The sequence below is a fragment of the Halyomorpha halys genome, unplaced genomic scaffold (assembly GCF_000696795.3).
Source record: "Halyomorpha halys isolate HHAL.00 unplaced genomic scaffold, Hhal_1.1 Scaffold1256.1, whole genome shotgun sequence".
Taxonomy (NCBI): Eukaryota; Metazoa; Arthropoda; class Insecta; order Hemiptera; family Pentatomidae; genus Halyomorpha; species Halyomorpha halys.
In genome coordinates this window covers 135,142-152,150 of record NW_027114326.1, presented here as the reverse complement: position 1 = coordinate 152,150, position 17,009 = coordinate 135,142, and the positions used below count along the sequence as shown (strand labels likewise).

General features: G+C 33.4%; 1 protein-coding gene across 1 annotated transcript in view; it reads right to left on the bottom strand.

Moving 5' to 3' along the window:
- The window catches only part of LOC112211672 (uncharacterized), a gene marked incomplete in the record, with an annotated part of 19,025 nt that extends 10,292 nt beyond the window's left edge, over window positions 1-8,733 (bottom strand). The window contains 5 exon segments of the mRNA XM_067051520.1: window positions 75-173; window positions 1,903-2,058; window positions 2,988-3,388; window positions 5,549-5,715; window positions 8,454-8,733. Of these exon segments, the coding sequence (XP_066907621.1) occupies window positions 75-173; window positions 1,903-2,058; window positions 2,988-3,388; window positions 5,549-5,715; window positions 8,454-8,712 (1,082 nt within the window).
- Window positions 8,734-17,009: the final 8,276 nt, after the last annotated feature.

Here is a 17,009-nt window from a genome sequence, read left to right as displayed (position 1 = left end):
AAAAAGAAGTATAAATTATGTAAAGGTGTATTATGAATTTTTAAGTTAAAATTTAAATTGTCAATTTCAAATACATACCATCTACATCAAGCCCAAGAACGTTTCTTAGCACACACTTAGGGATTGGTCGGTAGCCTAAAGTTACTTCTTTAATTTCGTCATCCATGATTGTTCTAAAAAAATAATTACATTAAATACTCAAACTGAATTTATTATGGCGATATGACTAAAGAATATTCAATATCATAGATGGGGATCAAAATCATCGATTCACCAGAGGAGATGTCAATGATAGTTAATTAGAATAAAACAGTACAAAGCATTTACATTTTTATGTAGACTTATAAAATCTTATCCAAACTATGGTGAGCTATGAATTTAACATTCATAAAATTTTGTATGTAGCTCCTAACTCTAAATCTTTTTTTTTTTTAATATCTGTATTGAAATTTACAACAGTATTTCACATTATACATTTAGTAAATATGATATTAGTTAAAATGGAGTGTTACAGGCGTGTAAAGCAACTACCCATTGGTAGCACTCTAATGACATTTTACATTAGCTGGTCTTGTGGCCATCTTCTTGTCAGGCACCTCGGAGGATTGTCAGGAATGGAAGAGGATGCAAGGTTAGAAATTAGAGGGTTTGAGTGGTTAGGGAGTTTATAATGGAAGGAGTGATATCTGGTTCGGGCTAGATTGGTTACATAGGGAACATTTAAGTATTTATGTATTATTTTACTTGTGACAAAGTAAGGAGCATTGAGGATTTTACGAAGGATTTTCGATTGTAAGGATTGAATACGAGAGGAATTCGAAGGTTTAGTGGAGCCCAAAAGCACAACTCCATAAGTCCAGATATGTGTTTGGAAGTTTAGACCGTTTGTTTAGTAAGTGCTGTAGTAGTCGAAATCGACGTGCAGTTTCCTGACTTTTCAGTCTAGTGTGAGGATTCCAGGTTAATCGTTTGTCCAAATGTAGTCCAAGATAGCAGATCTGTTCGACAGGGGTAAGAGTAACATTATTAAATGAAACTGTTAGGCAGTCGGTAGGTTTACGACGAAGAGTAAAAGTGATTTGATGGGATTTGTTGGAATTTATCTTAATCCTCCAATTATGACACCATTCTGCGGGGGCTGTGATATGGAATTGGAGAGTTTGGGATACAATTCCAAGTAAACCACAATTCCTATTCATCCCTATATTCTCAGTCCGCTGATTTTCCTCAAGGTAGTATCCTTGGTCCCATCCTCTACACCGTCTATACAGCTGACACTCTAAATCTAAATGAAAAATCTTTATGAAACATTTAACTGAGTCAGTGGCTGCCAGCAACTGAGCCAGTGGCAAACATGCTCACTCTCCCTCGAATAAAATGGTAGGTTGCTGATAAATAAAGCAAAAATTCAGTAGAAGTGGAACAATCAGCACCCAAACCAGAAACTAGGATTCTATTGCCTGCTTTCTAGGAACGAACATATTGCGATTTCACGCATCCAAAATGGTCATCATCAGCTTAATTTTCACTAACAAAAAATACATTTAAAACTGTCCCCATTCCGTTATGTGAATGTCGAAGAGGAAAAAGAACAACTAAACAGATTCTTCAAACATGTATTCTTATGGAGGACGAACGGATGCCTATATATGCCCTAAACCTACCTTTTCGCGGAAGGATCTCAGGAATATCTCCGACTTAATTTTGTCTTTCCTAAAAGTAGCCATTTGAAAGAGATAAAAATTTGTTCCCAATATTTAAAAAAATTTCCTTACAGTATTTAATAATTCCATCATCACTGTACATCTTTATAATATATTCTTTAATAAACAAATTAATTAATAAAACAAAAACTTATCTTTTATAAAATAATGATTTAGTAATAATATTAAAAATACATACTTGATTTCTTTTTTATCCAGTTTGTAACGGTGCTTCTTGTTAAGGATGCTATCTCTGTGCCACTGGAAATTCTTGTCGTCAGGATTAGGTATATCTGGTATAAATGGAAGGCGAGGATTTTCCCAATCCCACCAATCTCGCATAGTTAGCCTGAATCTAAAAGACGTGACAGGTTTAGCAATATTCTTAATGCTTAGCTGTTTTATAAATTATATTCATCAAGTCTAAAATGTTAATTATGAAAACAAAAACTACAGCTTTTAATAATTTGCAGTAAAATTTCTGTTTTTCGATGAATGTATTTACCCGTATGCCAAGTCTATTACTGAAGACGGGTTTACATCGATGATAACATTGATATTTAAGCCCTTTCTGAGTATTTCAATGATGATAAAACCCAGCTGACATTAAAAACTACTAAACTTCACATAGTTATGATCAATTATCAAAATGGTTAGGGCTGTTTTCAAGAAAAAGTTTATATTCGGTAATATAACATAGTGCGATAGTGCACCCAGTCTTGTTGTAAGAAGAATCCTCAGACGTTTATATGGCAAAAGGAGGAAAAACCAGAAGCTGTACACAATTTTTAAGAAGCCCGATATAGTTCGAGTGATGAAAATCGCAAGACTGATACGGGCAGGACACGTCGTTAGGACGGGCAGTGAGGATCCACCAAGACAATTACTGATGAAGCCACTCCATGGTACCTGGAGAACAGGAAGACCAAAGCTGCGATGGGCTGATGGTGTTGCAGCTGATGCAACAAATATGCTGGGGCTTCGGAATCGGATGGCGGTTGCAAGGGACCGAGACAGTTAGCGGAAGCTGAGTAAGGAGGACAGGATTCGACACCGGATTGTAGAGCCACAGTAGTAGTAGTAATGTAAAATAGCATTTCTTGTTAATAGATTTTAGTGAAAAATTGACTATATCATCCTAGAAAAGTACTTCTCTTAAATACGAAATACACAAACACTGAGGAAATATTATATAAAGAATTTATTTCGTATCATAACCATTAATAATTGTATCACAGCCATAGTTAACAATAAAAAAATTAGATGTAATTTTTAGAATTTTACCTTTCTACATCACGTTCGTTCATTGGTCTAACTTTTAGCTTCTCCGTGTGGCTGAGATGGTCAGCTAAGCGACCCAAAACATCTTTACGATTCCTTCCTTCTGGGGGTTGTTCATAATAATACGAGTGTCTGTCATCAGAAATTGCGTACCAGCAATGTCTACCAAATCCGGGAATCCCTTGTGTGGCAAAATATTCCTTAGTATTTTTATCTTTATGATTCGCAAGGTGCACAAGGGGAAAAAATCTTTGCGGCTGAGTGGTTTTGCCAAATATAGGTTTCAATATTTTGGCGTAATGTCTATCTCTCCTTTGTATCTTATATGCGAAGTCTCCATCGCTTTTCATTTTCTGTTCTAATGCATAAAGTCTGGATATCAAAGTTCTGCCAGCAATCAACACCTGAAAAATATAAAAATATTTTTATTAAAGGAAAAAACACATTATTAAAAACGTTGTGCTGCCCAACTTCAATGGGTTGCCTTATACACGGCATACTTATCACTAGTAATACACAATTTTCTTTAATCCTATTAATATAAATAGTCACAGCATAATTTTTTTTAAATTGTCACATTATGTACTAAAGTTATACATGATTTCTTTTTTCCTTTTTATTATTTATTATTTCTCCCCTAAACATTTTTTTTCTCGCTTTTTATCGTTCTTTAAATGTATTTAATTTTTCCATTATTTCAGTCCTATAAATTTCCTCTCTTTTTCCGATTTGTGATGCACCCTTGTCGCACGCTGAAGCTGTCTGGTCATCCGCGAAACCAGCGGGGACCACACATCCTTAGTCACTTTCTAACGTATTGCTTAATTTATTTGCAAAATCTTGCTCGTATTGGTACAGATGGTCTATAGCCAGGTTGAATAGTAAAAACGACAAGGGCCCGTCTTAAAACACTCCACGCAGCACTTTGATTTGACTTGTAAATGGGCACCTACGTTTATTCTAATACTCTTTGTAGAGAGAAAATACATAACATGACATAACACAACTTCAATTGATCCACTTTACTCTCAACAAAGTCTATTTTAATTCTTCACTGTTTCGGCCCTTAGGCTGTTATCGAGGGGACAACTTCAGTATTGATTTTTTACAAGTCATTAAAAAACGACTCGCACTTCGGGCCAATTACCCATGTTAAATAATAAAAATACATATAATTTCAATACATCAACAACTGTTTAAAAAAAAAATGTCTTCTTACCTAAACACAATAACATTATTTTGTTAAGAATTTTTGTTTAATAGTTGTAAATGCATTAAGATTATATATTTTTATTATTTGATATGGGCTGTAAGTACAAGACGGTTTTTAGTGAATTGAAAAAAATCAATATTGAAGTTGTCTCCGAAACCTTGGAGAATTAAAATAAACTTTGTTGAGAGTAAAGTGGATCAATTGAAGTTGTGTTATTATTAATATTAACCAATCTCAAAAAATTAATTAATAAATATATAAAATTAGAAAATTAATGCTATTATTATTCTTAGTTTAATGTAACAGGTTATAATTCATAATTTAATTGAAATATTTATTCGATTAATATAATAATTAATGGGGCATAAATTTAATCAAGCGCCTGGATTAGACTTAAAAAAAGAGATGTACAGAAGACAAAACTTTTCCATATCAGACGTCGACAGGACATGTAGGTAATTCAGTCTATGATGAATTTTATCACCTCGTCCATTACCAAAACTATGTGAGTTTCGTTTATCTTTTGACAGTCCATCTTCACACATTTCCATTAAAAATTCTCAACACATTTTAATGTATGGTAATTGAAAAAAAAATATATGTTTCTTATTTTTATACAAATGGTATTAACTTGGATCATCCACATTTATAATAATAAAAATATATTCGATGGAATTATCACTATTAGATTGGTTGATATCTTTATATGTCAAGTTTAGTTCACCTCTAAATCACTCCTAATTAACAATCCTGGCATTTAATTTTTTTTTTTAATGACAATATTTTTCTTTAATTTTGTTGTTAGTTAACAATTTCTAATGATTTGTTATTATAACATTTTACAGTAAAGGTTGTAAAATTATTTTTGATTTTGTCTCTAAGTTAAAAAAATAATGCATTTGTCTTCAATTACTCTAATAATCCAAACACTAATAATTGGTGGGGGGACATGTGGCTCGAAGCAATCCATCAGGACGCCTCTATAGAACAATCGAGGCAAGTATAGTTAGCCAGAGACCTCGTGGGAGGTCTTGGGTGGTTAGGGAGTTTGTAATGGAAGGAATGATATCTGGTTCGGGCTAGATCGGTTACACATGGAACATTAAGGTCTTTATGTATGATTTATTTGTGACAAAGTAGGGACCATTGAGGATTTTCTCTCAATATTTAAAAACAAAGGTTAACCTGTCAATAACTGGTGCACTTACCCTATAAACTGTTACTACCTGGTCCGCCTGCCTTCCAGGAACACACCAGTTACGGATTACCAACTAGATATCATGTCAATTGGGGCTACAATAACAAAACTTAATTAAAATATAAATAAATTATTGAGATTTTGAATACTTACGTCAAACCTAGGTTGCTTTAAAAACGAATCGTTTGGCTTAGCATCAAACGGCCGGACCCTGTATTGTAGATGCAACGAAAAGACAAATAATCTAATGAAATCATACATCACCGGCACGTCACGATGTTTTAAAATAAACACAAGCCAACTCACAGTAATACTCATGCCTGTAGAAAAATAAAATATATGAATACTGTTAAAAACCTGTACATTTTTTATAGAAGTATGCTAATAATGTTCAATACAATATTGTCTTGTACGTCAATGATAACCAACAAAGAGAAAATTTATTTCTAAACAAGACGAGATATTTATGGAACATTGCACATCCACTAAATAAATGGCACGAACAATTATAGTAATTCAAAGCATATTTTATTCCAGATAAACCTAAAATTTTCACTAATTTTTCATTCGGAGCTCCATATTGATAAAACTACCAACAGCGCTAAAACACTTAATAGCACATTACTTAAATAATAATGTAAATAAATTCCTTGAGATGTGGGCCTTAATAGACATCTATACGCCAAATAGTAGCTGAGATATAGGTGGCATTTCATAAACCTTTTTTTAAACTTTGAAAAATCAACATTTTGTGAATTTATTTTGGCAGATTCATGGAAACTACTACTCCTTTGAAAATAATAATTTAAAACTAGTGTACAGTCCATTAAATTAGCTTTAGTTTGAGTGCCAACAGACATCTGTACGTCTAATGATTCCTGAGATAGGCACTTTTCCCAAAATAAATTCACTAACTACTGATTTTTCGTTATGAATTACTTTTTAAAAAAATTGTATCTCGGGAACTACTGAACGTATATAGCTCTAATTAGAGCTCTAATCAAATTTACTCTACTTTAAATGATGTTCAGTTATGTTTTAAGTAGATTTAAAGATATGGAATAAATTTTTTTTTTAACGTTTTGAAAAAGCCACCATTTTGAAACACCACCATTCCCCTAATCTTGCCACTCATCAATTTAGACCTGTAACTATATATAGTTTCCATTTAAGTAATCATAAATTAGGGTAAAATAACTGTTTTAGTTCTCCCGATGAACTCTCGGACTATTTATTTCGTGGTGATCGGACAGAAATCAGAGACCCCGTACGTCAGAAATTATCAGATAGGGGTATACAGATGTTACAATTAATTGAGATTTTAACCAATCGCAAATTATAATTAAATTAACTAATCAATTTATTTCCTAAGTATTTTCCTTTCCCGTTGTTTTTCACAATAACTGATGTTCTCCGAGTCGTTGACAAAATGGACCGTCTTTCATATGGTACCTAATGTATGCTTTTAGGTTATTGTTTACAGGACACAAGATTTGAGGAATATATTTATATGTGTTCACACATTAGTTGATTCTTATATTAAAATGTAACATTTTGTTAACATAACCCTCACCGATTTAGAGAAGGACCCGATATCCTCCATTTATTCTGTAGCCTTTTGCCACATTCCTGTTTTCTACTGTTTGAGAGATTAAAGGCTTTGTAGAGGCTAAGTGTACCCGGCCACAATTTTCATTGGAGCATCAAGGATTTTGGATTGTAAGGATTGGATGCGGGAGGAATTTGATGGTTTGGTAGAGCCTCAGAGCTCAATTCCATATATCTACATTTGTCTGATTATCGTAGTGTATACTAATTTTTTGTAGTGAATGGGAAGTTTAGAGCGTTTGTCAAATAAGTGATGTAGCAATCGGAATCTGCGAGCAGTTTCTTGTCGTTTCAGTTTTGTGTGCGGATTCCAATAAGTCTCTTGTCAAGATGAAGTCCTAAGTGGATGGTCGAAGGATTTGTATTTTAGTAGCTTTTTAGTAGTTCTCCATAATGATTTGTCAGTGGTATTTAAGTTTTCTGTTAAGTTCTGGAAATTTTGTATTCTGTGTTTTCTAATTTCTGATTTTAGTCTGTTAGTCCATGTATTATAATGAGTTTTGTCCGAGGGATATCTTGTTCTGTGCCACCTCGCTCTTGCCCGGCGTTTTTCTGTTAATAATGCTTGTATGTGACGAAGTAAGTTGTTTTCTCTCAAACTTTTTATGTTCATTGGTGAAGTATTGTTAGTGATAGTAGTTCCTATCGATCTAGAAAGTATTTCGATTGCAGAGTCGATCGCACAAAGTCAAGTGCGTTTTCTAGATCAGTCCGAAAATGTTTTCAGTTTACCTGTCCTGTAACCATTGAAGGGGGAGAGGGTCTAGGAATAGGATTTCAATGGATATGAACTAGAACCGGGCTATGATTTGAACAGAGGTCATCTAAAGATTGAATTGTGGATTGTGAGGTGGTATTTGGGAAGTAACAAATATATCAAGGATATCGGGACGTTTTTTAAGGGATGTAGGCCAATAAGTAGGATTTTTAGGAGAAAGGATGAAGTAACTATTGAATGTTGTGACTCGGGAAAGAGTACCACGAGTATTGGATGTTCAGCATTCCCACCGTTGATCTTTGGCGTTCTAATCTCCTCCAGCAATATATCGCGGACTAAGGGACCGGAATAAGGAGTCAAGATGAAGGAAAGGGAATTACCTCAAAAAATATTTTTTATAAAGTAAAAAAATTGTATCAACTGTTATTAAATGAATGAGATAAAGAGCTCGATTCGAAAAAATTAATCATAAAACATAAATTAGACATTTTAAGAATTTTTATTGAAAGAATTGAATAGCACCTGAATCAAACATTTTCATTTGTAGATTACTATATATAACTAAAGAACACTGTGAGATAATGGTAAATATTTATATTCATATTCTGTAAAAATTAAAGCCACTTATAAAAATTCTAATAGTAACATTAAATAATCATACATAGTGTATGATTGTTTAATGACCTGATGAATCAAAATTTATATGTAAAGTAAAAATTAGAGACTATTTACTTTTTGTACGGGGCGTATTTGTTAGTAGTGAATACGCCCAGTGACAGTATTCCCTGAAGGTCAAGAGAAGGGTGCTACTACGTCTATTGGGATCCTGTGAGTCTCTAATAGTTTCTCTGCTGGGGCCCGGTGATTCTTTTCCTTTACTGCTTCTGCTTCTACTGGAACGGGGAGTTTCTCCTTCCTTTTCCTCCCTATCTTTTGTATTAGAACTCAGTGAATCTCTTTCCTTCCTCCCACTGCTCTTATTGAAAGACATTTTTCTAACGATGTTAACAGATCAACTTATATTATTAGAATGCGAATAATGAAAAGCTTTTTTATTATTTTTAGATTACTGTTTCATGGCAACAGTGTAACACTAAACAATTACTAAAGAAAATGTTTAAAACTTAAATTATTTCTAAATATAATTTACGTACGGAATATAGGAATAATATCAGAAGTACATATATAAACTGAAATAAAATAACTTTCAAACATAAACTAAATTTGAAAACATAAATATACTTAAGAACCTACGCCAGGAGCAAGTAGTGGCTGGAGTTAAAAAGTAAAAGATTCTCTGCAACTTCCGCTAACTAGTGTTGGCTCACTAACCGACTCTCTACTGACTCCTTCCCTAGTGACGACGTTCAAGTACCGAAGAGGAAAACGTACACTACGTCCCGAGTGAGTTGTCGTTGAGTGATGACTTTTAAGTACAATCAGTATCGGTTGATTCGGAGAGTGTTCTGCCGATGAAAGGTGTTACAATGCTAAAATAGCTGCCACCACTTAGTAGGAAAGCAAGAAAAAATCGTTGTGAAGGTCGCATAAAATTTAAGCACGGAGCTGGGGGAGCTTATATGGGGGAGTGTGAAGAGAAAATGGCGCCAGGTATACATAGCCTCCTACAAAGTCATAAATATTTCAAGCATTATAAACCCCAAATGGTAGCAGAAGGTTATAGAATAAAAAGTGAGAACCGAGTTCATTAAATTGGTGAAGGTTATGCAAGCAAAAGGAACATAAATGTAAACATTAAGATGGGTATTAGGGGACACGTGAAATAAAAAATTGTGGCCGAACACACTTAGCCTCAACTAAAACGTTAAGTAGAAGCAAGTAGTCAAGCAGTAGAAAAACTAAAATCGCAGGACAAAGTGAAGTGAGTCATGGGGACAATTAAATTGGGGTGTGCAAATGGTCGCATAAGGTTGTAGAATAAACAGTGGATACTAGGCCTTACTCTGAATTAATGAATGTTGTGTAAGCAAAGGTTAAAGAAAAGTAAACATCGGGTAGGTTACACAAAATATTAAAATATAAAAGGTTACAAACAAATTACAAAACGGCGTCCGGGCAATCATTACGAAACCACAAGTCTCTCAAAAATCAGTAAAATGAAATAGTGGGGGAACGCTATAGTCCGAAATGAGGGTATCTGACCCTTCAATGGGTACTAGAGAAGGGGTTGGTACAATATATGTAGATGTCACGTGATCAAGAAAGGGCTTGACCTTGGTTTGGTCGAGCCAAAAATTTAAATTTGAAAGTGGCCTAAATCGTTGTCTTAGCTCACCCATTTCCCGTCTTGCGTTACAACATTTCACACAGGCTCAATTTTTATTGAAATAATTAAATAGCACCTGAATCAAACATTTCCATTTTTAAGAGATTCTCTGAAGTTCCGCTAACCAGTGTTGGCTCACTCACCGACTCCATGGTTCAGGTACCAAAGAGATGGTTATAAGGCGACGCGTGAGAAAATAAAATTGTGGCCGGGCACACTCAGCCTTTACCAAAACGTTTAGTTCCTTGAACAGCAGTAAACCTAAAATAGCAAAATAGAATAAGTTAAAAACTGGTAAAATGGGCAGTGGGGATAATCAAAATGGCGTGTATAAACACTAACTCATGGCATTAGGTTATAGAATAAATAGTGGGTATTATGTTCTCTAAATTAGTAAATGTTATGTAAGCAAAAGTTAAAGTAAACATCGGAGAGGTTACACAAAATGTAAAATCACAGTGAGTTGATTATATGACGGTATGTAAAAGAAAATTGCGGGCAGATACACTCAGCCCCTATAAAGCTTTAAATCTACAAACATTAGACAATCAATATGGGGAACAGATACACTCAACCTCTACCAAAACCTTAAGTCCCTTAAACATCAGAAAAACTAAATAGGCGGATTTAGGTTACAGCCTTTAAATTGTGTACCTCACCCTTAAATGTGCAGTGGGGATAAACTATATGGTGATTTGAACAACAAATTATTTTCGTAAGGATATAAAATAAAAAACGGGTACTGAATACTTCTCTAAATTCGTGAAAGTTGTGAAAGCAAAAGTAACAGGCAAGTAAACATTGGGAAGTTTGCACAAAGAATTCTGACCCTTCAGAGGATGGAGGGAATAAACAAACAAAATACAAAATGGCGTTCAGGCACACTCAGCCCCTCACAAAATCAGCATACTTAGCCCTCTCAACATCAGTACAACAAAATGGTGGCAGGACGTTATAGTCCAAAATGTGGGTATCTGATCCTTAAATGGGTAGTGTGGAAAAAACAAATGAAATACGAAATGGCATCCTGACACACTTAGCTCCTTACTAAAAACCTCAAGTCTCTTAAATTACACGGTTACACTCAGCCTCAACCAAAAAGTTGGTCGTGGGGATAATTAAATTGGCGTGTATAAATGGTAGTTAGCAAAGGTATAGAAAAATATACATTTTCCTACAATCAATTACAAAGGTCATCCAATAACCTTTCCAACATTTCGGGCTGGCTGTAAGTTATACCAAAGTCTCAATGTATCTATGATACTGTGATCAATATTCAACGAGCAGTGTTGGCAGTATTTCGTCCTCTTCAACTTCTTCCATAAAGACTATATTGCGAGCTAAATTGATGTTGTTGTTTTTTTAATTAATACCTATATCGATGTTATCAACAGAAATAAATTAATTTTAATCAATGAAATTTATTAATACAATTTTGTTTCGTTACACCCAGTATTTTGATTAATATCAAGTGACGTAACTTCAATTTTTGTATTGATTGTCAATATTTAGACAGCTTCGACCAGTACAAGCTCAATACAAAATACTTGTGGAGAATAACTTCAATATGTATGAGATGAAGGGCTCAATTGGAAAAATTTAATCTTACAGAAGTAATAATAATAATATTTGAACTATGACTGAAAACAAATCAGTGATTTCTTTAGGAGCAATTGATTAAATTTCCGTTCAAGTCTCCAGTATCAAGCGGGTCTAAGTAAAAATCGAAACGTATCTATATCCTGCCTTTTTATGCATTATAAAAAAAAATTCGACCATAGGTGATTGGAAGTAAATATCGTTGATTTAAGTCATAACAATTATAAGTTGTCATTCTTACCTACAAATATTGTAGAAATTATTTACCCAAATATTGACTAAATATGTATGATTCTGAATATGTTTTTAGTGTTGTGTATGATGCTCTAGTCAGCAAATGAACTTATGCTACTTCGTGTCCCACAATAGACTGTATTTTCCAGTGAGCTAAAATAAAAACAGTGTCAGTGTAATAATAAGTGATACTGCTCACATGAGAACTAAAATATAGGTGAGTTGTCGCTTATTTATAAAATTTTAGTGAACAGTGTATGCGTTCCTTAATACTAACAGCAGCCATAGACTCGTACTTGAGATAACAGCCCCAGCCTTTGGTCAGTTAGTTAGCCACTGGCTAGCATTGAAGCAGGACCGTTCTGTCCTTTACGTCTTTACGTATTCTGAGGTACCAGGATATTATGTAAAGAAAAAAAAAAGGCGTTCCTCCAAAGAAATACTATGCATGTAAGAGTTTATCATTTAATCGATTATATTTTTATAATTAAGTTAAATATATAAGAAGTTTTATATGACAATTATGTAGATAGCTGTTAACTAAACTCATACTTTATAGTTGAAATAAAGATGTGAAAAATTCTATTGTTTGAACTTTATTTGGATATTAAAACACTGCAAAAATAACGTAAATATATCTTTATTAACTTTAAATGTCACTTATAATTTTTCTGCAATTTGATCGGCTATATCAGCCAAGTATAACTATTTGTCTTCTTACACGGGTGATTCTTCACAATTTTCTTGCCTACCTTCCAAGTGTCTGTGGTCAACATTCAATTTTAAATAATTATAACCTGAACATCAATGAACCTATTCTACAACTATAGTTCAAGTCCCGGCAAAAGGGTATTCTGAGGTACCAGGATATTGTGTTGAGAAAAAAAAATAGGTGTTCCTCCAAAGAAATACTATGCATGTAAGAGTTTATCATTTCATTGATTAAACTTTTTATAATTAAGTTAAATATATGAGAAGTTCTTGATGACAATTAAGTAGATAGCTGTAAATTCGGGGTTTCTAAGCCCGATTAGGGGTTCCCCGTACAGGTATCATATTGAAATTTATTCATATATTAATGTAATATATGTATCTGAATTTATATATTTATATTATGTATTTATATTATATATTTATATTATGGAATTGTTTCTGGCTGGGTTATATTCTTGACTTGGGTCACTGTTCCTCCAGTTGGCCCCTGTTCTGTCGGTTCTCCGGGTTTCTTATGATCAGACCCTTCTTCTGACCGTTCTGGCTGTGGTGGTTCATTTTTCCCTACCCTTAATGCCATTTTAACAAAACGTGTGCGTATATTATCCCTTTTAACTTGTAAGTTCAATGAATAGTGGGGCTAAGCGCTAACACAAGCAAAATAAATTCCTGAAAAACTAATTATAATTATCTAAAGAATATCCCAATTAAAACAAGCCATTTTATATTCCAATTCCAAAATAGGGTGTGATGATTCATAACTAGACCGGACCTCGATTATAATGAGCAGACATAACATGAAAAACGAAAAAATAGAGTGAGCCTAAGCATTATATTAAACATTTATATCAAATCATATAAACTATAATTTTCAATTCTAAATAGAGAGTGATGAGTCACAACCACACCAGAAATAATATTGCTCATAATGAGCAAACGTCATGGGAAATACGAAAGAATCGAGTGAGCCCGAGGATCATATCTTATATTATAGCTCAAGAATACTATTATGAGAGAGCATGGTGGACTTGTATCCTTATACTTTAATTCTGTGCATATACATTATAATATTTAATTATTTAAATAAATTTGTCTAACTGAATTAAGCCTTCAAATTACTAATTGCATATACTAATATTACAATTCCTGACATGCCACCTTTGGTACTTATTTTTAAGAAATTCTTAAGTTTTAATTTAACTAACGATAGCCATAGTAAATTGGTAGAAACGTCCTTCACAAGGGATGCCATAATTTATGCCGTGTATGGGTCTTCGGGGTTTCTAAGCCCGATTAGGGGTTCCCCGTACACGTATTATATTGAAATTTATTCATATATTAATGTAATATATGTATCTGAATTTATATATTTATATTATGTAGTTATATTATGTATCTCTATCGGTTCCTGATGGGAACTGACTGAAAAGGGATGCGCTATATTTAATTCAACCCCTAGATACAATCTGAAAACCCCTGCCGTGGTATGCTAGATATGAATATCATAATTAATCATTGGAGTTCCTTTCCAACGGTATCGTGTTCACCAATTTACTATGCTATTATATATGAGGTGGCATGCAGAGATTATTAATTATAAAGTAAAGTCCTCGTTACATATTTTATATTTACATATTATATATTATCAAGAATACTATTATGAGAGAGCATGGTGGACTTGTATCCTTATACTTTAATTCTAAGATAATGAATTGAGAAGTACCAGTTGGGATCTTTGATATTTATACTGACTGTAAGTTATTAATTCTACTACTGCCATTCTAATTACATCAGAAAAAGTCTTACTTGTTTCTGTACCTCGGTCGGCTTGGCGGTTGTCGCGGAAGAGCGTCCATATCCGCCTCCTAGCTGCCGCTCTCTCTTCCTCCAGCCTGTCTTCAGGTGTTCATCTCTCCCAGACTGTGTCTCTTCCGTCCGGCTCTCTCAGGCTGTGTTTCTTCTGAGACTCTCCACAGAACTCTGTGTCTTCCCCAACTCCGGGTCCGACTGTCTTTCCTTGACTGTCTTCCCTCAACTCCCTACCAAACTCTGTTCTCAAAAAACTCTTTCTTAAAAACTCTTTTCTCCCTTTTTGTTAATTTTCTCCCCTCTCCTTCTGACTCCTCCTTCTATTGATTTCTGTCCTCTGATTGGTTCCTCTATTTTCAGAGGGGGTGAGAAGGTCCAATGATCTTCGACGAAAGTCCTACCTTTCATCTTTAAAAGTTTCTTCTTTGAAGAAAGCCGGCTTCTGGTGGCTTACTTTATTTTTCCCGAGGTTTTTAGAGAGGCCCGTGTGAGATAAGGGGTGTTTATTTATTATCAATTACGGCGGCTATTTCTCTGTACTTTCTAATGTCTAAACTGGCCACGTGCAAGATAAGGGCTGTTTGTTTGTTTAACTCTGCCTACACGGTTACCGGTTCCCAGAGGGTGCATACCCTCTGTTATCTATATATCTTTGTACATTTCTTTAGATCTGTTGCCGACGGATTTTTGCCTAGGTCCGGCGGTATCTTTGCCATGCCGACAAAAGAAATTATTTTAAGTTAAAAAACTCCAGCTGGTGCCTCTCATACATATCAAAACTCATACTTTATAGTTGAAATAAAGAAGTGAAAAATTCTTTTTTGTGAAAAATTCTATTGTTTGAACTTTATTTGAGTATTATAACACTGAAAAAATAACGTAAATATATCTTTATTAACTTTAAATGTCACTTATAATTTCTCTGCAATTTGATCAGCTATATCAGCAAAGTCTTCTTCCGCGGGTGACACTTCACAAATTTCTTGCATATCTTGCAAGTGTCTGAGGTCAACATTCAATTTTATTAATTATAACCTCAACATTAATGAACCTCTTCTACAACTATAGTTCATGTTGTCCCAGCAAAAGGGTGATTGTAGTATTCAGAGGTACTAAGATATTCTGTTGAGAATAAAAATAGGTGTTCCTCCAAAGAAATACTATAAATGTTAGAGTTTATCATTTCATAGATTAAACTTTTAATAATTACTTTAAGTATATGAGGAATTTTAGATGACAATTAAGTAGATAGCTGTTATCTAAACTCATACTTTATAGTTGAAATAAAGTGAAAAATTCTTTATGTGAAAAATTCTATTGTTTGAACTTTATTTTAGTATTTAAACAGTGAAAAAATAACGTAAATATATCTTTATTAACTTTAAATGTCACTTGTAATTTTTCTGCAATTTGATCGGCTATATCAGCCAAGTATAACTAATTGTCTTCTTACGCGGGTGATTCTTCACAATTTTCTTGCCTACCTTCCGAGTGTCTGTGGTCAACATTCAATTTTAAATAATTATAACCTGAACATTAATGAACCTCTTCTACAACTATAGTTCATGTTGTCCCAGCAAAAGAATAATTGTAATATTCTGAGGTACTAGGATACGTTGTTTAGAAAAAAAATAGGTGTTCCTCCAAAGAAATACTATGTATATAAGAGTTTATCATTTCATAGATAAAACTTTTTATAATTAAGTTAAATATATGATAAGTTTTAGAGGACAATTATGTATATAGCTTTTAAGTATATTCATACTTTATAGTTGAAATAAAGAAGTGAAAAATTCTATTCTTCCACGGGTGATTCTTCACAATTTTCTTGCATATCTACCAAGTGTCTGTGGTCAACATTCAATTTTCAATATTTATAACCAGAACATTAATGAACCTCTTCTACAACTATAGTTCATGTTGTCCAATCAAGAGGGTTATTGTAGTATTATGAGGTACCAAGGTATTATGTTGAGAAAAAAATAGTTGTTCCTCCAAAGAAATATTAGGCATGTAAGAGTTTATTTCAGTTAAATATACTTTATTTGAATATTAAAACACTGAAAAAATAACGTAAATATATCTTTATTAACTTTAAATGTCACTTATAATTTTTCTCCAATTTGATCAGCTATATCAGCCAAGTTTAATTATTTGTCTTCTTCCGCATGTGACTTTTCAAAAATTTCTTGCATATCTTGCTAGTGTATGAGGTCAACATTCAATTTTATTAATTATAACCTGAACATCAATGAACCTCTCCTACAACTATAGTTCATGTTGTCCAAGCAAAAGGGTAATTGTAGTATTCTGAGGTACCAAGATATTATGTTGTGAAAAAAAATAGGTGTTCCTCCAAAGAAATACTATGCATGTTAGAGTTTATTTGAGTTAAATACACTTTATTTGAATATTAAAACACTGAAAAAATAACGTAAATATATCTTTATTAACTTTAAATGTCACTTATAATTTTTCTGGAATTTGATCGGCTATATCAGCCAAGTTTAACCATTTGACTTCTTCCTCAGGTGACTCTTTACAAATTTTCTTACATACCTTCCAAGTGTCTGTGGTCAACATTCAATTTTAAATAATTATAACCTGAACATTAATGAATCTCTCCTACAACTATAGTTCATGTT